At 33.9% G+C, this 24,239-nt stretch overlaps 2 protein-coding genes across 7 annotated transcripts; both read right to left on the reverse strand.

The window, feature by feature from the left end:
* Nucleotides 1-129: 129 nt before the first annotated feature.
* On the reverse strand, nucleotides 130-4,392 carry LOC132184548 (uncharacterized). The gene is made up of 10 exons (XM_059598224.1): nucleotides 4,301-4,392; nucleotides 4,154-4,215; nucleotides 2,910-3,029; nucleotides 2,705-2,804; nucleotides 2,355-2,435; nucleotides 2,008-2,057; nucleotides 1,752-1,902; nucleotides 1,613-1,669; nucleotides 544-665; nucleotides 130-431 (listed from the first exon to the last, which is right to left on the reverse strand). The coding sequence occupies exons 1-10, from the start codon at nucleotides 4,370-4,372 to the stop codon at nucleotides 215-217; spliced, it is 1,032 nt and encodes a 343-aa protein (XP_059454207.1). The 5' UTR covers nucleotides 4,373-4,392; the 3' UTR covers nucleotides 130-214.
* Nucleotides 4,393-5,686: 1,294 nt separating this feature from the next.
* On the reverse strand, nucleotides 5,687-23,464 carry LOC132183592 (type IV inositol polyphosphate 5-phosphatase 3). Of its 6 annotated transcripts, none has more exons than XM_059596940.1 (13): nucleotides 23,317-23,464; nucleotides 17,784-17,822; nucleotides 17,623-17,654; nucleotides 17,353-17,476; nucleotides 17,121-17,192; nucleotides 16,121-16,196; nucleotides 15,901-16,005; nucleotides 14,783-15,641; nucleotides 13,411-13,631; nucleotides 9,585-9,693; nucleotides 7,869-7,999; nucleotides 7,040-7,274; nucleotides 5,687-6,048 (listed from the first exon to the last, which is right to left on the reverse strand). In XM_059596940.1, the coding sequence occupies exons 3-13, from the start codon at nucleotides 17,650-17,652 to the stop codon at nucleotides 6,037-6,039; spliced, it is 1,974 nt and encodes a 657-aa protein (XP_059452923.1). In that variant the 5' UTR covers nucleotides 17,653-17,654; nucleotides 17,784-17,822; nucleotides 23,317-23,464; the 3' UTR covers nucleotides 5,687-6,036. The 6 variants fall into 6 exon arrangements, with proteins under 6 accessions (XP_059452923.1, XP_059452920.1, XP_059452922.1 ...); XM_059596937.1 differs by having other exon boundaries at nucleotides 17,353-17,521; XM_059596939.1 differs by having other exon boundaries at nucleotides 17,784-17,852.
* Between the last annotated feature and the right edge of the window lie 775 nt (nucleotides 23,465-24,239).

A 24,239-nucleotide genomic window follows, 5' to 3' on the forward strand; every position in this document is an offset into this window, starting at 1 on the left:
TTGAATGTGAAATTAAAAGTTAAAACTAAACTTTTGTTCTAAAGAGAGAAATTTAATAAGCAACAAACCATATCTCTCTCTCTCTCTCTCTCTCTATATATATATATATATATATAAACACGCAAAATCTGAAGTTTGGATACCTTCACCCTTAAAACTGGCTTGAACCTGAAGTTTAACATTGAATATCTCAAAACACAAATGGAAATGTCTTTTAACTTTGAGAAGAGAGAGAGGACAAGGAACGGAGACTGTCAACAATGGAATCGATTATCCCATGAGAGCCACCAGTCGCTGTAAACATAAGGTGTTTAGGTGCTTCAGCTCTATCAAAATAAAATGCACCTGGTACCAATTTTTCTTTTGGTTGTGTAGCCAACCAAAGAATCGTGTCTGCACCTTCCTCACTTGTTCTAAGCTTTCCTGAAAACCTGGAAGACATTTACGGTAAAAAAAGATTACGAACAAGAGAAAAAACCAAAGAAAGAGTACCAAGGCGAACTGGAGGAATTCGAAATGTAATTAGAAGAATAATTTCCTTACGAGTTAGAGAAATCAGGCAAGCTCTTAGCAACTCCAGGTGTCTCAGCCCAACCGGGGTGCATCGAATAGAATCCAATCCCTTTATTCTTGTAGATTTCAGCCCATTTTTCTGTTAATGCTACCTGACAAGTGACAAAGGATAACCATTTGATAGATTTTCATATTCTATGCCAGTGCCACACTCAGGCAGTAAGACTGATGAATTTCTCCACTGCAGACATTTTGAATTCTACAATGAACAGGAGTATTGAATTTTAATTTGGTACAAAATTGTTATATAAATTAAAATATTCATTACAAGAAACAACTAATAGTGTGCTCCTCCATATGGAAGTGGTGTAAAATTGACTTGAACTTGAGGTTTTAGCCTCATCAATTTACTGCTGTGTAACCAAAGATGCTTTGAAGATGGAATAACACTGCAGGCATACTTATTTTCAATCACTCAAAAAGTAAGTAAAGAAAAAAGAAAAGAAAAAAAGAGCGACGTTCTCCAAAATCCAGTGGAAGCTACAAAACCAACAAGTATTGTTGATTTATAGTTTTCAAGGAAATAGTAAATTTGCGTATTTCTATTAAATGTATGAAGGAGAAAAACTCCAACCCAAATTGCTGAACATACAGAAAAGTAAAGTAGTAGAAGCAGCTTCACTGACTTTTCCTTCATACTGCATAATAATTTTTTATGAGATATTCACTATGATAGTCGGTGGCAGAGTTCCTGTTAGCTCTACCATAAACATGCTATTCTAACCTTTTTGTTTTCAACCTTTTAGTATGTTAGGTTTTTGGTGTTGGCAATTTCAGTGTCAAAACATGTTTTGTTGTAAGCATTAGGTTTAGGGTTGAGTTGGGATTTTTAATAAAGGCACGAAAGGGGATGCAATGGAAATACACACGAAATATACAAAAGACATAAACCTAAATCTGCCAGCTACCAAGCACCAAGACTTGCGAAACATAAATCTAGAGTTCAGCAATCATAAAATAGTTATATAATAAAAATAAAATAAAAGATCGTAGTGCCAGATGTAAGAAGGTCTATGTATAGATATTCAATTTAACTGACCTGAACTCGCTTGTTTCGAGCATACTGTTCCACCCCATCGAACTTGCTATCACTAAACTGCATTAAGACATTTAATTGGAAATTTCATAAGCACAGAATGGGCAAATTGAAGCTTCTGGAAAATCCAAAAAAGCAGTACCTGTAAATCCTTGGTCAAAGGTGCTGTGTACATTCCACCAGAGGACACTGTGATAACGCGGACATCAGGTGCAGCTTTCTCCAGTAATGGTAGCATCAACTCTGTCATGGCGTAGGTGCCTAAAACATTTACAGCGAAATTTAACTCGAACCTGGAATTTTAGAAGTTATTAAAAATAAAACTCATCAATTTTCTGCATTCAGAAAAGGATACAACGAATAAAGTTTATTTTTGCACACAGTTGATAAGGACACACCCTTCTGATGTAGTAACTCGTTTATTCTCAAGCAAGCCAGCATTGTTAACCTACAGGCAGTTATATTTTCCATATTAGATTTCCAGTCAAATTGATGTAAATTACTGCAAAATGCAGTAAAAATAATTGCAAGATTTATCAAGAATGATGGTTTGTGATTAAATATTGCCAGAGAAAAGGAAACAAAGTAAAGAGAGAGAACTCTGCATAAATTAAGAGAAAGAAACGAGATTAAAAAAAGGTTCCATTACTGGTGGACCAATAAATCAAGACGGCTAATTTTGAAAATTATCCACCTTAATCAAAACGATATTCTGTTTGTAGTAGGAAGAAAAAGGTAACTTTACCAGTACATGAATTGGCAAATCCTTTGACGAAAATCTAGATGCAAAAGACTTGATATCACTGACAGATGAAAGATCACATACCTGCAAGCCAAATTTATTAATAAGCCGCATGAGCAAAGCCCAGAGTTCATTGAGATCATTGCAGTTAAAAAGTAAAAGAAAGAGAGAGTCTTGCAGATATTAACCATTGCTTAATCTGAAAGAAAATAGTGTACTTGGATTCATTGACTCCTATATTATACATATAAAGCCCTCAAAAGGAACCTTAAACAACAACTAAGAAGGAGAGGAAAATTAGGGAAAAAAATTAAAAGAAAAGAGAAACGTTTGATCTAGATGAAGCAGAATACCTCCAAATGTACATTTGTGTTGCCTGTTGTAGACTGAATTTCAGAAAGTGCAGCTTCTCCTCTCTCCTTATTACGACATACCATAAAGACAGTTGCTCCACTGGAATATAAACACACACACACACACACTAATATATATTAGCTATCTAACAACTTAAGCTCAAAACATTTAGGGATAAAAGAGAAGTCAAATCATGATCAACACCGTGAAGCAAGACCCTCAGCGGTTGCATAACCAATGCCGGAATTTGCTCCAGTAACTATGCAATTCTTCCCATCTATTCTTGTCTCCATATCCTCTGCATTGAACTTCTTTGAATGTTCACTACAAAGCAAACAATACATAAAAACTTGGAAACGCAAGACCATAAATTTTTTTACATGAATTTTAAATTTCAAACAATGAATACTCTTATAAAAAGCTTTGGCACATAAAACATTGTGGTAGGTGGATAGAGATCCCCAACAGTTTCACTGTTCGGATTGCTAGTAATTTGGGCAACAAATGTGAGAGAGCTTTTATAGAACTACTTACCTAAGTAAGTAGGTGGGTCTCATATAAAGTTTCTCACAACAATTTGGGCAGAAAGTTGCTGGAGATCTCAATAGGTGATCAAAACTGGAAACTTGACAACCTTATTGAGGTGTAATTTGCAACACAATACTCAAATAATCTATATCCCTCCCCAAAAGAAGAAAAGAAAAAAGAAAAGAGCAATGAAAAAGCAAAGATTGTTTTGGAAATATTAATATGGGGAAAATACACTTTACTCCCCTGAACTATCTACCTATTTGCACTTTTAACCCCAATGTTTAAAAAGCGAACACTTTACCCCCCAAATTTCTAAATTGTTGCAATTCGATCATTCTGGCATTTTTTTTTTTCCAAAATGCCCCCATTCCAAGTTAAAAAATAAAAAATAAATTAAAAATATAAAAATTAAGGGGTGGCGGAAGCCAACCAAGGCCCAACTGGGGCGGCCGGCCACCCCTTAATTTTTTAATTTTTAATTTAAATTTAAATTTTATTTATTTATTTTAATTGCAATAATTTGGAAGTTTGGGGGTAAAGTGTCACTTTTTAAAAATTGGAGTTAAAAGTGTAAATGTGTGAATAGTTCATGGGTAAAATGTATTTTCCCCTCTTAATCAATGTAAGCTGCATTTTCTCAATCTCAACCCAAGCTTCCTGACAGTTAAAGAAGAAGACCAAAAAAATAAAAGAACATCCTATTAACTCAAAGACTCAAAACCCATTTGAACAAACAACTAAAATAGTGAGATTAAGCATCAATGAACCCACAACTTATCTATTTTAGCTTAAGATAACAATAAGCAGATAAATGGAAGATCGTATCAACGTTTACAACTATTTAACTATATAATATTTCCTTAATTCCCTAACAACCCAAAAAGACAAGAAAACGAAAAGAGACAAAATGAGCTTACATGAAACCAGCTTTGGTGAAATTCAGGTATCCATATATACCAAAAGCCGTAGATCTCCATGTCTGATTTTTAACAAACAAAAAAATGATATATAAATATATACGATGTAAATGTCTTTATTAAAAGCAAAGAATTGAGAGTGCGCACCTTGAGAAGGAACATCGCGAGTGATCCAACGGAGACGTGAACTTGAATTTGCAGCGTTGCACTATTTTCCATGCCTTTTGGAGTGCGTTCGAATAACCCGGGTGTTTGCTGACTTGCGCGCGTGGACGTGGGCTAGCCTGGTGTTTTGCCACAAATGTCAGCCACACCTTTTCCTGGGCTTGGAAGATCGTTAACAATGTGGGCTTTTGGCCCAGTATTGATCTTTCCTTATAAAATACGGTAAATACCCCCACAAAAAAAAAAAAAAAAACAAACAAACAAACAAACAAAAAATTGTTGTCTACATGTTTATTCTTTTATAATATGATCAAAGTTTGCAATTGTGAGAAATTGACTCTGGTGTTTTTTTTTTTTTTTTTAATCAAAATTTCAATAGCCACGCCATCCAACTGTATGAAAATTGTACGAACATTTACTAAATAACATTACTCCTTAAACCAACAACCAATTTTCAATGTCCTCCTAAATTACTAAAAAATTACAATATATCTATTTTATCCCGCAAAAAGACAAAAATGAACTAAAAATCAAAGCAAATCGAAGAGAAGTCTCATATTGTTTTCTCCATCTCTAACCAAAGTCAACGGCTAACACTAACTCTCTTTAAACACCACGGTCTACAATGGCAGTGTGCAGAGTTGAGATCAAATTTTGAATTGCATATAGAATTGTTTGTTAGGTGTGTGCTTCTGTGAAAAAGGTAGCAAAATACCTCAACGGCAAAATTATATATCAAGGGCAATAAATTTCTTTATTTGACCTCTCTTTCTCTCATATAAAGATACATATTTAAATAATTATGTGGATGCAATTCTCATGTTTGCAACTTTGCACTATATAAGACTACGATGGTTTCACTAATTTCAGTTCGATGAGATCATAGCACTTAGAATTTTATTGGTATAATATTAAAATTATAGCTCTTATCAGTTTGGGTTTATCTAATTATAGTCTTTTAAATATTGTTATATGATGTTAAGAAAATCCATCCAAAGAATTGATCTCCAAACGTTTCCAGGCCTCTTTTAAATCATTTACTGCAAAAATTTAGTTGATTTTTTGCATGATCTTTATACAAATGCGTCCTTTTATAGAACAAATTGCATCTTCCTTTCTAGCAAGGAAAGGGTTACATCTCCATTATTAAAAAAATTGCCCCTTATAATGAAATAAGACATCCATTGGCTGTGAAATTCATCAAGGGTGAAAATAGTTTGAGAACATTCTTCTGCTTCATATGCAATAATGGAACTCAGGTTGCCTACCACCAGGTGGCAAGCAGCAAAGGGACATTTTCCAGTCAAGGAACTGGCACAGACAAAAGGGTTGGATGAAAGGAATGGAATTCATTTTTCAAAAGAATCTGAAATGGGAAGGTAATTAAGACACAAATCTGAATATGGCAGCACCATCTCATGAAAACATGCATAAATTATTTTTACAGTATATACTTTCTAAACAACTAGAGAAAGCTTTCCACTGATATACACTTTCAATACACAATACATAAACTAATCCACATGGAGAAACCCACCTTACAACTAATACGATCTATATAACCTATTGTTAAAAAACCCTAACTGAAATATACAGAATCAATGAAATCTATTGAATGCATGTGAAGTGTTGTTATGGTATTGAGAATTTCACAAGTTGCAGGAGCTCCCACCCAGAGCCACTCAAAGTGTTGTCAAATCCTCCCTCAACGCCCCCAATCAGAATATGTCCTGCATCAGAAAGAAGAGTTTACATCTAATGAGAAGAATATTAAGTATGATGATGACAGCAAAACTAGAATAGATTGAACATGATGAACCTCTACTAATTAGCAATTGACTCTTAAGGATAAGTTATATGAAACTCCTCAGAGATCAATTTGCAGTTTGTGTGAGGTTAACCTGCATAACATAAGTGAGAGAATGTGATCCAATGGTGAACTTCAGCTCAGTATCAGTGACACCATTGTGTATTTCAAGCAGAAAGAGGATAAACGTGCAGGTTGGGTGGGTTGAAGACTGGCACCCTCAAAGGTGCCAACCAGCATGTTGTTAGAGCTTCTTGGTATCCTACCATAGATGTATGATCAGATCCTTGAGTTTTATAGGCTGGCGAAGGGCCTCCATACTTGTGTATCCGAGTTCTGGGACCCCAAGAAAATAAAATAATATACATAAGAAAATAACTAGAAAGCCTAGCTATGGCCACTATAATATAGCTCAATGTCCTAATTTTTCAAGCTTAGTCCTGGTCTGGGCTTAGAGAGAAATGACCAATCTAGCCTTAGCAGGAAACTCATCAGATCACCAAATGAAAAAGACAACAGAGTCGGTCCAATTACACATCAACTGGATAAAGGCTCTAAGACCTAGCCTTGTAATGGTCAAATAAATTTGAATAGTCATGCCAAAGCCTGCCTACAGGTTCATAATGTTTATAAAGATTGCTAGATTAGACACCAATAGTGGGTCTGCAGAAAATCTAAAAAAAATTCAGAGTTCATTCAGACATGAACTGCTGCTAAGAATTGGTAAAAATAAGATTGAATCTAAACTGTGATACATGTGGGGTTGTTTTATTTTATTTAAAAAAAAAAAAAAAAGACTAATTGAACTCTTTCTTGGAACTAAAAGGTTCCCAAGAAAAAGTTAGTTAAGCCTCGCAGCTCAGAAGGAAGCCAATTGGAGCTTATGCAATTAACACACATGGCAAACTACTCACCTCTTCCAATCTGAAGCGGCTCATTCCAACATCAGTACCCATATCCGCAATATCGTCCTCATTTTCAATCTCTGCGTCCGTGACTGTGAGTGCCCGCTGTAGTTTCCTAGGAGAAAACACCTCAACCTCAGCCATATATGTGGCCATCACAGGTCGGTGATCCGAAAGTTTAAGTTCAATTCTCCTGTAACTCAGTAGCCTCATTCCCTTACCATGTGAAAGAATACGATCACACCTGGAACAAGAGTGCACACTAAATTGAACCTAAAACAATAAGGGAGTAAATACTACAAATTATCACAGAAATAAAGTGACGATTGAACTCCCCAAGTAATTCTCTTCCTAACAATTGGTATTAGAGCCATTGTTACCTTTCGCAGTTGATATGAGTGTCTTGGTTTGATTCCCCTCTTGGAGTACTTGTGACACTCGTGTAAAGAACTCACACACCAAGGGGAGTTGGGTCAATGTAGAAGAAACTCACAAATGAGGGGAAAATTTGTTGTAGGTGCCCTTGTGAGGTTTGTGTTCCACATTGATAAAGTATAAAGAAAGTGAGTGGTTAATATACCTAAGTGGACCCAAGCCCATTAACTTAGACTTTTGGGCTAGAAGTGGTGTCCTAATATGTATATTAACTTACTCTTGTTTAACTCCCAAGCCTAAGCTACTGAACTCTTTGTTGAACTCCCCACAAGTAATTCCCTCCCTAACACTTGTCTCCAAGATGATGAAATTATCATTTTCTGAGGACGAGTTAGCAACAAAATAAGCATAATATTAGCAGGTGCGGGGATCAAGCCCTTGGACTAGGTAAATGGAAGCATACCATGCTGGTGTGCGCCTCCCAGCCTTTGGATCCTCTCCGTAGTACTTCTCTGAATTGATCTCATATTTATATGTTGGTGGAAAATTTAAAGGACCCTCAGACCATCCATCAAATGCACGGCCTTTTCTAAGCTGTTGTACAAGTTGTCAGAATGAGATGTCAATGCAATTAAAAGCAAAATCTGCCTCCTATAACTTGATTTTTCTAATTTTATATCTAATATTAAATGATAAAATTGACTTCCTTTGCAATTGCAGATAATTCAAAAGACAATTTCAGAAATTTGGAATGTCAAAGCTTAAGAAAATAGACACACACAACACCCGTGTGTGCAACGTAACTCAAGAAAATAATTATGTATGTGGGACAATTTTTTTTTCAATTAACAACTCCATATACCCAACATGTGTACTTATTACCCCTTTTCAAGAAAGGGCCTCAAGCTTTTCTCAATCTGCTATAGAACTAACATTATTCAATAGTGTTTGAATATCTGGGATTCCATCTAAGTGAAGTTGACAACTTTCAGCTTCCAATTCCTTTCATTCATGATTCCCTAGCTTCATTGGACTTCCACCTGAATTCTCTAAACTATTGACTGCCTGAGCAGTATTAATTATGAAATACACAGGTCTATTGACATAAGGGATGGACAATGAGTCTGTATGGATTGGTTTCATTGGTGATACATTACTATATTCGTCAAGGTTCTACTTAGCATCTCATTCTTCTATTAATATTGAAACTAAGTTGTGCATTTCAATTATTACTGTTTTCTAATTCAAGTTTCACTATAAGGTAAAGAGTAACAAGTGCAATTCAAATACCCTGTTCAAGAAACTATGATTAGATTGTTCTTCTTAACACATCTTTTTGTAGTTTGTGGTTTTATATCACCTAAAAAAACCCAACCGGAAAATCACTAACTAGATACTTCAGTTTCAAATACTATAGCCATAGAACCCAAAAGCATTATTGCATATCAATTTCTAGGGTGTTGCAATATTGTTTTCTTTAGTTAAGTTTGCATGTTAGAATATGAACTATAAAGTTAATGGAGAAGTAACTGCAGACAGAAGCCATGAGTAAATTACTTATCATACAAACAATACAAGTTTTCCTCTTCCTCTTTCTGTGAATGGAAAATGCTATCAATTTCTCAATTTATGATCAAATTAAGCTGAAATGTAATGATTTTAACAGCGAGTGTCATCAGATAATGAGAGTCTATAGAAATAAACTTCTGTTTTTTGTATTTGGGTGCATATTAATGCCAATGAGAGGAAAGAGATGTAGGTCTAACAAATCTTTCCTATATCTGTCAGCAGAATAAGCCAATAGACTGGAATTTTCACAAGGTTTGATAAATATTATTAATTACACAATTACTTTGCATTTTACAATTTCTACAATATTCTTGATGTCTAATATACATATTTTTGAATCACAATTGGAGAACCTGCAAAGTAAGCCCTGGTCACTTTATAGTTTACCGTGCAATACATTTTTTTATACTTAATCGAGATATCATTAAAATCATAAGGTGCCCCCAAGTACACAATAAGTATGCAAGAGAAGCCACCTAGATACTAGGGGCAAAAAGAAAAAAAAATCATGATAACTAATCACTAAAGGAAAAATATACGCAGTTTAGAGTGCTATACTAATATTAATTCCTTCAATAATACAGATTATCACATGAAATTGATAGCATACCTGGTCCCTCTCAACCAACTCGGACCACCTCATTCTGGAGATAAGTTCTCGTGTTTTCTCATAAGACAAGTTTATGCGGTAGTTGAGATCACCCAACCAAATTATTCTTCTGCAGAAAAGTAAAATACTGTTACTATATCAATACTTTCAAAGAAGGCAGATGTGACTCCTGAAGTCTACAAGCACAATGAAATTGAAAGTTAGATTCCGCACATATTATTGTAATACATGAATGAGTGATGCAGACAGCAAGGGAGATGGTTTTATTTTAATCAAGTTTTATTCAATTTTACGAGTCAGGAGTATTTTCTACTTTTAAGATTTATGGGTATGGACCAAACCTGCGAAAATAAACACTAAACCCACATGGGCCGGGGCGGGCTGAGGCGAGTCTACGGGTTGGGCGGGTTTTTGCCCAGTCTAATAGGTAGGATTTGTTTATTTTATAGCAATAACAGTTCAATCCCTATCTTTTCTTCGACAATGATGTGTTCATACTTCATAGTTGAAAAATACCTTATCAGTCATTTCATGATTAATATTAAATACCACTTGTCCTAAAAGCTCAAGACCGAAAATATTAGATGGAAACAAGGTTCAAACTTAAGACATTGAATTTGATACCAATATTAAATACCATTTATCTCAAAAGCTTAAGCTAATAGAAATTGAAGAACTTAATAATTTAATGGGGAAACTTCAGAAAACCCCCCTGAAGTTCCAGCCGATTTGAAATACCCCCCCTGAATTTTCAAAACTCTCATTTAAGCCCCATGAACTTCTATTTTCTCTCACTTTGGACTCCTTTAACATTAAACTACGTCGTTTTGAATGTTTTATACCCATTTTACCCTTCCCCAAAACTACGTCGTTTTGTGTCCTAAAATTACCCACCCTAAAACGACGTCGTTTTAGGCAGTTAAGTCCATTGGTTTAAATCATGGGTCTCCTATGTTATTAGGCTTTTCTGCTTGCTTTTGTTGCTTTTCAATTTTACTGCAAGTTACTCGGATTTTTTAGTTCGCCGTCTTGGCCCTCTTGGAAATTCAGCTCTATGTTTAGGCTTACACATTTAGTTTAGCTCACTTTATTGTCAGATCTCAAAACCCTTATGATTCTTCCCCGCATGATAGCCGAATGAGCAACTCCATAGATCAGAATATTGCACACAACTTTGAATTTCCGATCTTAGCCCACTCTTGAATCCAAAAAATATCATATGTTCACATTCATCAAACTTTTAGCATTATCAATCATTGACAAATTACCTCGGTCAAAACTAACCATCTCATCATAAAATCTCTCCTATCTTAAAGCATCTTTCCTCTAAGACATATCTTTAACTCTTATTCATTTAAAAAAAAAAAAAAAAAAAAGGCATATCTTAACTCTTGTCATTGTAGGCCTGTACGATCTCCTATGATGTGAAAATATCGTTGCGTAACCCACTCTAATATCAAACTGACGTAAGACAAGGGTCTTACACCAAATTGACATGGGACAGAAAGCTCTGGGGACCTTCAAGCTAGTTTCTTGAAGCTAGAAGAATGGTTGCAGGATTTTATCTGGCAGCAGGTCTATTGTAGTGTTCTAGGATAGCTAGGGCTAGGGTTTAAGAAAAAAGTCTACAAATATTAGTTAATTTAGGGTTTCTGACAGGTTAAGGGAAATGGTAGAGTTTGGAAGTGAAACAAAGAAAAGAACTCAAGGTTGCTATTCTGGGCTGTAAATAATAACCCATGAACTGTACTATATGGTATTTTAGGGGTATTTGCGAACTATTTTATTGATGGTGGTTTAGGATTTTTATTTTAGGAATCCTAGGATTTGAAGGCAGATAAACTTCCTGGAAATCAAAGAGAAGATAATTTAGCATCACACTCAGTTTTTCTAAAAGTCAAACATAGGGTTTCTGCAACATTGTATCTCGCGAAAGTATTGCATCACACAAACTTCAAGAGCAGTTATTGCTGCAAAATTCTCATAAAAATTGTTCTCTATTCACTTTTTTTTAATAATATATAGACCTTTAATAATCAAAACCTTAATAGAATGGAGACTATGATTTTTTACTTTTTCTTAATTTTTATTTTATAAGTAATTCAATCTCAAAAAAGGCACTGAGGGGTGCAAGTGCAACCCAAGTACATGCTAAGTATATAAGAGAAACACCAATCAAGAAGCTGAAGAAAAACACAAAACAAGAAAATCTAAAAAATTAGAAAAATGAGAATAGACTTAACGGTTATAGGCAGCCCTCCATGTTGATATAATCCAATGGACTCAACTATAGTTCATATCTATAAATCTGGAAGTTATAAAAATACACTTGAATCATAAAATTAAATAAAACCAACATGGAGAGCTAAGCATATGGTATCTCTATCAGGAGTTAAAGGGTTTCAATTATTACCACTCCTAGCTTAATTGCAGAAACTGCTACAACAACATATTGCTTCGCTTTCCTTTTCTTTTTTTCCCTTTTCCTCCGAGTTTAGACACAAACATCACCACTCTCTCATTCTGTTAGAACAGCTTGAGGGGTGGTAGAAATCTTTCTACCATATCTATGTGTGTGTCAGTGTGCATATAACCTTTCGGTGTTTCAGCAAGGAAACATACATGCTTGAACAAGTTTCAAAAAATAATGTGAATTGTACATGGAATTAAAGTATTTCTGTCTCAAAATAAAATAAATGAGAATTATGCATAAAATTGCATTTTATTTCTTCTTCTTCTTCTTCTTGTCAATATGGACATGAATGTAACATTCAAAACAAAACACCACATTCAAAATGAAGGGAATAATTTTAGACCAAAAAGAGATTAATGTAGCTCAACCATCATTATTGTCAAATTTTAAGATCTATGCAAACATCCTTTTTGAGTATATTGGACTGAAACAATATACAATGTTAGACATGCACACAGATTGATAATACAAAAATCATGGGAAGCTTCTAGGAAGAATTCAATCGAAATGTCTCAAACACAGCATTATTGCCTCAAACCAAGCTGTTATTAATAATAGTCATGCATAGAAGCACGACAGATTTCAACAAAAAAAAAAAAAAAATCAAGCTATATGCAGTCCCATATGTTCAAATAAAATGTTAAATCTATGCTATTCTGGTAAACAATCACTTATTTGCTCTCTATTCATCAATTTTATAGAACTGAACCCCATCAACTATAAAAATTTACTTTATAAGTTACAACCCCATCAGCTCTCTCTCTCTCTCTCTCTCTACCTTCCGAAAAGTTAATTTTCCTGACAATTAACATAGAAAGGACAAGAGGGTATGTGACATCTCGTTTTCTAATTTTAAGCATAACAAAGCCTTAAGACCTTTCTTCAAAATAAAGATGGAAACCAAAACCATCAAAATATACCACATTGTGCCTGAAATGCAAGGCAAACGTCTGGAATAATATGCATGTGGAACATAACATGATGGAAAAAACAAAAAAAAAAAAAACTCTAAAACTGAGGAGTTCAATTTTTTTCTTTCCTTTTTGATACATTATAGTTGAACCTAAGACTTACCGTAATCCCACCCAATCTATTTACCTACCGGCCAAGCTCAAGGCTAAGCTCTAAATAATAGCTAGCACAGAATATAGAAGAAAAGATGTTTCACATCAATGAATAGAAACTTAAAAGGTGGACAAATAGAACCTATCACCTAAGCATATGAAAATTTCCTTCTCTACAGATCTATCTGTATTTCAATCAAAATTCAATGGGGAAAAAAAAACCCGCATGTAAGGACATATGAGAAAAAGATAAGTTCAGAGTTAGGCAATAGTAAGCCATATTACTCACTCATGATCAAGGATGCTCCTGGGAAGCCCAATATCAGAAGGTGAATGAAAATGAGTTCTCCGATGTATTTCCCGCACATCAGCATTTCTTTTTAATTCATCTCCATCCTTTTCACCCGACGTCAGGTGAGTACATATAAAACAAAAAAGGGTCTGATATATGGACATGCTGACAGATATTGATCCCTGGAAGATTGAAGAACTGTCTTGAAATCTGAAAGACTACTATAGAATAAGAGAAGTGATGGATGCATTTTAAAAAAGAAAAAAAAAAAAAAAAATCGATCTTATAGAATTAGATTAGAAGTAAATATCTATGTGCTAATATCAACAAGACAAGCTTTCTTTTCCTGATTTCAACAAATCATCTTATGAAATGATTGCATATGTGTTCTGTCCTAGTCATCCAGAAAATTTCAAAAAAGTATTCAACAAGTAACCAATATGTATTCTATAACACAATAAGGGGATAATCTCTTAGATAGGACCTGGGTTGTTTTCAAATAATAAAGTTCAAGTGTTGGGTGCTTGTCAAACCCCAAAACCCCATGGATTCTAATATGAAAGTATAATTCACATCTCCTGATCTTCATTGATTTCACTGCACCAATTCTAATATGCTTGCACCAATCTTCATAGCAACTTCAATGAAGAAATCAAACCTTCTGCAAGCGATGACTTACAACTGCTGCCAGTTTATGCAATTGTATAGAAGAAATAGAGGAAAATTTTCAGAAAAGAAAAAAGAAGGAAAGGGGAAAAAACATAAAAAGTGAAGACAATTTTTATTTGATATACATTGCTTCAAAACTGTGTCCACAGAGATCCTTCTGATGTTTATGATAGCAGAGCCCAGGATTCTAAGAATACTGATTGAAAAGAGTTAAATGCCTAGGCAAACCAGTTCCCAACACGTACACTCAAAGTAGCCCCTAAAAATGTGGTACTACTTTTTGCTCTTTTGATGAATCCCTACCATATTTTCAGTGAACTATACTTCAACACGGTACCTGGACAACATTGAAAATAATCTAAAAAGCACTGTAACATAAACAAGGGACTCTCTTCTTAAGAGAGCCATGGATGCACAGATGCCTTCAATAACAAAAAAACAGTGTCAAGGATATAATGCTTTCAGTGACAGCAGATAGTGATTCAATCTACAGAAGCTGTATGTAACCCAGAATATAAAACGTCATATTGAAAGCAATGCAAGTAAAAACACAAAGCATGACAGAGGAGATCTAGAAAAGAAACAAATTAAAAAAATATAACAAAATGTGTGTATCTCACAATGAAACTTTAATAAATCAATCATAACAGTCAAAACGAGTTTCCAAAAATGTGAAGAAATATAAGGGAAAGAAGCAAACCTTGTTACCAATGTAGCCCATAACGCCAACACCTACAGTAGACACCTTTAAGTTGTGAATATGTCTACGCAAGCTCCTGCGAACCCATATAGTGAGGAAAACCCCAACCATCTGTTTACTTACTATCCTTACAAATGATGATCTTCGTTTCCTCTTCAAGAGTAATTCGAGGTCAATTTCGGCAAACAATGCTACCTGTGATGGCACTTCATTTGCAGTTAACTTGAAAGACCTATATGGTCCGAAAGACTTGGATGCTTTAAAGGATTTAATTGTTCTAAAGGAATTCGGTCTCTCTAATACACGTTGAGATAGCAAGTTTAGCGGACGTTCTGGCCAGCTCAAACCAATCCTTTCAGATCCACTAAGCATTTTGGTTAATTTGCCACTGCTTTGGGCAACTGATGCTTTCACATCTTCTGAACCTTCTGTCCGTAAACAATTTAACCTCTCCAACCTCTTTGAGGCAGAAACTTGCCTCTCTAACTCTTGTTCCCCTGGCATTTCTAATTTGGCACTTCCAGAACAGTCTAAAACTCCAGAATTCACATATGCATTTTTCTCTGTGATTGGTCCGTCCTTACTTTCATCAAAAACATTTGGTTCGTCATCCAATGGGTGAACTTCCTCACCTACGTCACTATCACTTTCAAGCAACATCTCCTCTTCTATATCTGGGGCATCATCAGATGGCTTAAACTTTGATGGAGATGGGGGATCACTAAAGCATTTTATCTTGATTGCCTTAGGCTGAATCCGATTCAGTGTTTCACGAATAATGTTTTCCCACCTTGGAACTGGGCGGTCATCTTCAGCACCAAAGATATTCCCAGCATTTAATGGCACAATCTCCTGAAGGCTGTAAACATAAAGCACAAGTCATGCTACGAAGAATTCCAAGAAGGACTATCCCAGATAGAAAGAACAGATAAAGAGAACAGAGAGTGGTACAGTACAAATTGTTCTAAACAGAGAAGATCCACTAAATTTTTTCACATATATCACAACTTAAATGCAGAATAGCACAAATCATGGACTAAAATTGTATGAAATAAGCACCATGTTGTATGCAAATGCAGAATCAGTAACCAAGGGATATTTTGAAAATAATCACTCACCCAAGCACGTAGATATCAGCTGGCTCATCGATATCTAGCCAATCATCAATATCTAGGTCATCAGGTGGAAGTTTCCCTCCAACATTCCAAGTCCCAACGCATATTCTAGGACAAAAGAGCAGCAGGATAAGAATAACTGACTAACTGATAGATCATCACTTTTGGTCCTTTCCAGAATCAGTGCAACTAGTGTTTACTCTTATATTAGGCACTACCATACCTGAGTTCCTCTGTGTTTATATACTGTGCCCTAAAAGTCTCTGAATTTCTTCTTCTTCTTACCCATGGAAGAGTATCTGAAGTCCACAGGAGAAAAAAATAATAATAATAAATAAATAAATAAAGGTAGTTAAGCTACATATTAATAAAGTAATATAACAAACCTTATCCTAACAAAAACAAGAATAAAAAAGGAATCCCAGAAAGGAGAATATTAGAACTGAAAATACATATGACATTCGAGATTAAGCAGCATTACTCCATGTTTGTACACTGAGCCACTAACTAGAATTTCCAAAAATTTGAAAGAAAAGAAATGAAAAAAGAAAAAGAAAAAAGAAGCACTATTAAAATTAAATAATTTACTTTTGACTTGAATGTGGGGCCAAACTCTATACCCTCTCTCGAAATATAAACTCATTCTAATATCTCCTAATAATTTCATTAACTAAAATGAACTGGTAGAGGACCACAATAGCCAATCTCAACAACATCCAGAAAAGGCCAGTCATAGTTTGAAGCATTCTCCAACTTTTTTAATAAAGAAATGCTAATGCATTAGTACCTAGCTTCAGTTAATAATTTAATATAGCTGCCTTTCATTCATTTTCAATGGAATAAACTAATGCCAATTCATGAAGCATAGGTGATTATTATATCAAGAAATCTTCTCAAGACATGAATCACGCTCGGCTCCATTTGGTCAGCATTGGAGAATCAATTTCCAAGGCAACTAGTTCAACTCCATCAACCCAACTCCAAAGAGAAGATCCACTTGCAAAATCAAAATTCTCAAATTCCACAAAATTGGAAATTCTAATAAATTCCAACTGAACACAACCAAACACAGGATTAATGATCTTAATTCAAGAATTAAATGTTGTCACCAACACAAGTATTGCTTCAATTTCAAGAAGCTACTGAAAATTCATGTAAACCTAACAAACCGACCGCACTGAACCAAAATACAAAACATTCAAACTGTGTCCTTGAAACATTACCATTATGATCAACCTGAGCACCATCCCCTTTGTTGCCCCTACAACTAAATTGTCTTCCCCTTTGACTGAATCCTGCAAACACCCACTTGATAGTTCGACTCAAACCTCAAAAGGGACTCTTCAAAACTGAAAGCAAACCCCTAAATACAATACTATCCTGTACTACCAATAACATCCACAATCAAAAAAATAGTTGAAGATTGTAAAAGAGCACGAGCGAGGTTTATGAGACCTTCAGCCTCGGAATCGGAATCGGAACTGGAATTTTCATTGTAGTCATCTTCGTCGGCGCTGAACTCGGAGTCGTCGGCGCTGATGTTAAGCCATTTGCGCATCACCACTTTTGGCCAGAAGAACTGTACGCACCACCAACCCAAACAATATATTTCAGCTCTACTTCTCTGCAAGTTTTCCCTCAACAACATTATCCAAAAACAAAAGCCCAAAAAAAAAACACAAAAAAGAAAAGCCCGTACAGAGCAAGAGGGAGTAATAGCAGTACCTCTTGGTGGTGCTTTGAACGTCGCTTCATGTCTGTGAACACAGAGATTTACAACAAAATGGTACAAAGAAAAAGAAGAAGAAGAAGAATGAAGCGAAGCTTGCAAATGAGATGGAGAGAATTGAAAACAAAGAAGAAGAAGAAGAAAGAGTACTAGTCACCTTTGGTTTTGCTGCCAAATAACGGTAGTTTTCCGTGCCCTGACTTTGAGATTAATTTATCACTAACAACTAATAATTATGGATAATTAATCATCATTAACTAAAATAGTGTCAAAGAAAGAAATTAAGGAAGAGCAATTATGAGTTCCAAGAAAAGTAAGTCGGTTCAAACAAAATTCAATGACTTATTTTATCATTGTTTAAAACTTAATGAATATTTAAATAAACATAACAATCACATGGAACATTTTTAAATTTAACTCTAAATAAATGGTAGTGTTCTGTTATGACCTGGGACTCCCTCAAATTTTTTTTTTTTTTTAAGTACATTAAACAAAGACTTCAATAAATAAATAAATAAAAACAACTCAACAATAAGCCCAAAAACAAAAACAAAAACAAACAAAAAATCATAAAAAAAAAAAAACAAAAAAAGGGAATGCGTCAAATAATTTGATGATACGGCCCTATGCACTCTTGACACAAACACCAAAAATTTTGGCTACTAATAAAAGCGGCTAAACAAAACACGAGCGAAAGCATAACGGTCACAGAACTTCCTCAAATTTGTTGGCTACTCAATTGAGACAACTTCATTCATTTGTGAAGCTGCCTAAATTGCCCAAAGCTTTCAACTCGCCTTGTCCAAAATTTTGGAGATTAATTCGTGGGTTCGTTTGAGATTGTGATTTTAATAAGTGCGATTTTAAAAATAGTGTTTTCGAAATCGTTACTTTTTAAAATTGTAAAGACATTTGGTAAAACATGTTAAAAAGTACGTTTTTATGAAATATTTGTTATGTAAATTCATGATTTTGGTTTAAATTCGCACTTTTTCAAATAAATACCTCTGAATTTGCTTATTTAAATCGCAAATTTTTTTCCTATTTTAAATTAAGTACTTTTTAAATCGTAGTACCAAACATCTTACATTTTGCAATATCTTTTAAAAACATAAATTATTTTTGTGAAATTGCAATCTTAAATGCATCCTAAGACACTAACAACTAATAATTAAGGATAATTAGTCATCATTAACTAAAAATACTTTTTGTCAAAGAAAGAAAGAAAGGAAGAGCAACTAGGAGTAATGAGGGCGGCAGCCGGCAGGCCAGCTAGAAAAGGGACCCACTGTCTCAGCTTTTTATTTGTTTATTTATTTCTTTTTTTGTTTTGCCTTGTCTGAGTTTGGGGCTCCTGCCAATTGACTTTAGTGTTTGGTGTTTTCGTGGTATGAATAATTCTTAAAGTTAAAAACAAAAATAAAAGGAAACCGAAAATTCTTTAAATAAAATACAAATTCTAATAGTATATTTAATTCTTCCGTTGGATTTTTTTAAAACTCCTAATATATTAGAAGTGAAACCCAAGAAAACACGAGTCTACTTTACTCTATGGAAATTATTAGACCCACTCTGATAATGCAATTACATCGTACAAGCAACAAAGACATGTGATATCACTTAATAAAAATCAAGTAACCAAGTAGGCATGGAGGCATCACAATCACACAAGAGACAATTTAGCATTTGTTTCCTACCTATTTAACTTGGGGCATTTATGCAACGTGGGAAAAAAACAAAAAGAAAGAAGCTCAATGTAAAAATGGTTACACCAATTGGTTACTCGGCTGGAATTGGCTGTAATTCTTGTCAAAATGGGAGTTCTCAATGAGCCCACAGACACAAGAGTAATGATATTTAGTAAACTCTTATACTACTATCATAGATATTTACTACCACATCATCATAATAGTATGATAGTAGTATTAGAGCCTACTAAAAAGAACGTGTTTGAATGTACGTTTGAGTGGCTTAAAAGTTTGTTTAAAGAAAAAAATACTTGTTTAGTAAAAAAAGAATTAAAAACGCTTTTAAAGGTCCAAAAAAAAAAATGGGGCCAAAACGCAAAGCTTTTGTCCAAAAAAAAATTTTTTAATTTAAAAACTCTATTTCTCAAATACAATATCAAATATATTTTAAATATTATTTCTTCGGACACAAACAATATAAACATGTTCGAGCACCTAAGCCATATGGAGAGGCTACTTTCAATTGCATTATTGGAGGTGCAAACAATTGTAAGAGAGCAAAATGCACGCATATAAAACACGTGTACAAAAGCCAACCCTGAACCCCTATCGTCCTTGCCTGGTTGCCATTATGACACACAACAAACTTGGACCCCACCAGACCTCATTGAGTCATTTCTTTGGGCAAGGCTTAGGTGCGGTAGTTCAAAACTACCGCACCATGCTGTAGTCCAAAACTGCACCGTTTGGTGCAGTTTTGGGCAATAAACAAATAGTTCTTTTAAAGAAAAAGAAAAAGAAAAATATTTAAAAACTAAAAGTATTAAAAAAATAGAAGAGAAAAAAAAAAATGAAAGGGGTGGAGCCACCCCTTGGCCAAAATGAAAAATATTTTTAATTATTAGTTTTTTATAAAGAAAAATATTTAAAAACTAAAAGTATTAAAAAAATAGAAGAGAAAAAAAAAAATTGAAAGGGGTGGAGCCACCCCTTGGCCAAAATGAAAAATATTTTTAATTATTAGTTTTTTATAAAGAAAAATATTTAAAAACTAAAAGTATTAAAAAAAATAGAAGAGAAAAAAAAAATGAAAGGGGTGGAGCCACCCCTTGGCCAAAATGAAAAATATTTTTAATTATTAGTTTTTTATATTTTTTAATTCTTAAATAATTGTTTGTTATATTTTTTAAAAAACCTATTTTTTCCCAGCCCAAAACTGCACCATTTGGTTCAGTTTTGAATTTTTCCTTCTCAAAACTGCACCGTTTGGACTACTGCATGGTGCGGTAGTTTTGAACTACCGCACCTAAGCCTTCCCCCATTTCTTTTATCACGTCTCTACATAGACATCCCAAAATTAAGATCTGATGGAAAATTTGAGATTTTTTAATTGTTAATTGTAATTTTGTATTTTAAATTTAATAGTCTATAAAATGTCACCCGGCAAAAAGAAAATAAGCTAAAATCAATAGTTTTATTTTGAATAACTTTCCTTTTTTATTTTTTTTATTTAGGTCTTAGGCTACTTTGGACTGAAAAAAACGACAATAAAAGGAAAGAAAGAAGTGCATCACTGTCTGTATTTCATATTTGGTTGGGGTCCAAAAGCACATTTTCCTAATCTGGCAATGTAGCATCAGTGGCACGTTTAATTATAAGCTTCACAACTCGAATGGACCACACATCTACATAACTAGGCCAATTATTTTGTCCCCTGTTGTTTTTCCATTGCTCTCAAAGCTTTCTATTTCAACCCCCAAAAAAAAGAAGACACCAAAAAAACAATTCTTATACATCAAATGATATGAAAAATCACGGTAGCGTCAACTTTAAGGGAGAAAAGGGAATTAGGAGAGTTATGTATAACATTACTATAAAAAAATAATAATAAAAAAAAATTTTTTTTAAAAAAAAAAAAAAAAAAAAAAAGTTGTGTTTGAACGGTTCAAATAGGGGAGGTCGAATTATGCAGATAACTATCCGAATAAGTGGAGCCCGACCAATAGTTTTATATTAACTTTTGTCACATCCTTATGACTTTTATTCATCAATCCCTTAAATAAAAAGATCATGAAAGAAGGGAATTCTTTTGGTCAGCTACTAATGTTAGACGTCCCATGTCCATGTGTGATTCATGATCAATAGGTAAGCAACTAACCATAAGCTGTCGGGAAATGGGTGATGTATTTTCACACGTGGGACCCATTCGTTGTATTATGACACATGCATGGTTTGTTCCATAGTGAACACATGACGAATTCTAAATTACACCAAACTAAAGGTACCAAGAACAAAAAAAAAACAAAACAACAAGAAGATTCATGAACCATTTAGGGCCTGTTTGAGAGGTTTAAAAGTGCTTTTAACACAAAAACAGTTGGTCAACAAAAAAAAGTATTTGTTTAGTAAAAAAATTAAAAAACGATTTTAAGTGTCCAAAAAGTCTAAAAATTACTGAAAAAAACTTTTGGTAAAAGCTTAAAAATGAAGATTTTACCTAAAAGCTCTTTTTGACTTAAAAGCTCTATTTGTCAAACGCAATCTCAAACAGGCACTTACTCCTGTGAGTTTTTTCTAAATTTTTCTTTTATAATTTTAAACTTTAAAGTATGCAATGTGCACCACATCTTAGAATTTGATTTTCAATATATAACTAGCATTTTTCTTGAGTCGCTTGTGAATTTAGAAGTTCCTCTCCTTCACCTTAGATTGATGAATGGTCCAATGGCATCCCCTCAATCTTGTTTGAAATGATTATACATATGCATGAAAAATACCTTTCAAGGTGAAATTTCTTGAAATATAGAATGCTAGCAGGTATTATAGTTTTTACTATAATTTTTTTTTTTTTATAAATTGACGTAAACTGTTAGCCATTAAACAATTAAATATAGTGACACTCTTAACAATTGTAATACTCCAAATATTCTCCTTAAAAATAACTAAATCAACATAGAATATGCACTTCCACGCGTGTGTCCAAGGGCGGACCTACATTAGTCCTTGAGGGGGTTTCGCCAACCCCAAAAAATTTTAGAACTCTTACTTTTATACCGCGATTCCCTCCGTCAATTCATATGAGAAGTCTATGGCAGATTAGAAAAATTTTGTATTGCAAAGGAAAATTATATTTTAAGATGATTTTATAGACATATAATTTTTGTTATAGTATTTATGACTTAATAGCTTAGTATGAAATTAAATTTTATACTTATTAATTTTGATTTTATATAAGCGTGGATACACACCTAAAAAGACTATATATATATATATATATATATATATATATATATATTAGAAATGTTAAAATTTAATAAAAACTCTACATTTTGCTCATAAAAATCCATGTGGCAAGATACCGTATCAAATTTTTTTTTAGGAAAAAAATAAAACAAAAAAAAGATGATGTGGCATCTTGCCACATGAACTTTTATTGACAAAATATAAAATTTTTATTAGATTCTAATATATCTCTTATTTATTTAGGTAGGGTCGGAGCAAAGTGGCATTACTATTTATAACGTGACATCATAGCAGACAGGTCAAATTTTTAATGCGATAATGGTAAACCTTATCATTTCAGGCACCATGGGACTTTCATGGCTGCCTGGCCGGCGTGCTAGACTTTTTAAATTACATAATTCTCCTTGAAATCAATTATAACAATAATAATGAATAAATAAATAAATAAATAAAACAAACAATAGCACCCAATCAAATCGACCAAGTACCAAAGTGAGGAGTACATATTATTTGTCCCTACCCTTTCTTCCTTATATTTCTCGAAATTAAAAAATAAAGATAGGAAAATGAATAACTCTACATTGTCATCTGTTCTAAAAAAATTTTAAAAAAAATCCTGTAAATCAATAAAATATGAATTATAGAAAAACTCTCTACAAACACCAATTATCACAACCAAATGTAAGAGAAAAAGATCAAAAATAGGATGCATAGCGTGAGAGAGAGAGAGAGAGAGAGAGAGAGAGAGATGGATCATACCTTTGGCTCCGGCGATGAAAGATCTCCTTCTCAGGCAAGACAACCTTTGTTTCTTTAGGCTTATATTCTCGTACAGAAAGCCAAAGTTCAAAGTTGTTTGGCTTTTCAGGCCAAATCCTTTTACTTTATATAAAAAAAAAGCAACACAAAAAAAAAAAAAAAATTTGGCGTAAAAGATTTGGCCCTCTTGTGTTCTGGGAATCAGTAAAGCTGGCAGCCTAATTCGCTCCTCTGCAGTCTGCACTGCTGCTTTACTTATAAAGTGACAACTCATGAGAAGGAACAAAAACCACTGTCCCTTTCTTCACCTTAATTACTCCATCCAATGTGGTCCTTACACGTGGTTATACGAATCAATTTATGTTGCTTTTCCTTTTCTAACTTTTTATTTATTTTTTTATCTCTCATCTCTCATCCCCCCTTTTTTTTTTAATTGAATTACTGACATCTATATTATCTCATAAAGTTGTCTAATTAACTTTAAACCACCCATTAATACCATCCATTTAAGTTTTAACGGTGGTTTTTGGGATAGATTGAAGAATTCTAAAGAAAAAATGCTCGGTATATTTTAATTTTTACTATAATTTTTTTACTTTCTCCAAACTTGCGTGCCAAAGAGCACAATAAATCACAGACTTTCTTGATTTCAAATAATGTATGGGGACAATGACAAAGTGAATAAATCATGATCATTTGGATTGAATATATGATGCATATGGAAATGGAAGCGAAGGCAAAGAGCGGTTGGCGGTAGCCAAGGTCCACCGAGATGTTATATTTTGTCAATGAGTAATGATATAAGTAGGAATATATGTTACCCACTTGACAAGTGTTTACTCCCCATGCCAACCTTCCCTTTTACTGTCCTAATATCCATACGAATAGTGATAGCAAAATCTAGAAACATGGCCTTTGGCACC

This window comes from Corylus avellana, chromosome ca6, assembly GCF_901000735.1.
Source record: "Corylus avellana chromosome ca6, CavTom2PMs-1.0".
Taxonomy (NCBI): Eukaryota; Viridiplantae; Streptophyta; class Magnoliopsida; order Fagales; family Betulaceae; genus Corylus; species Corylus avellana.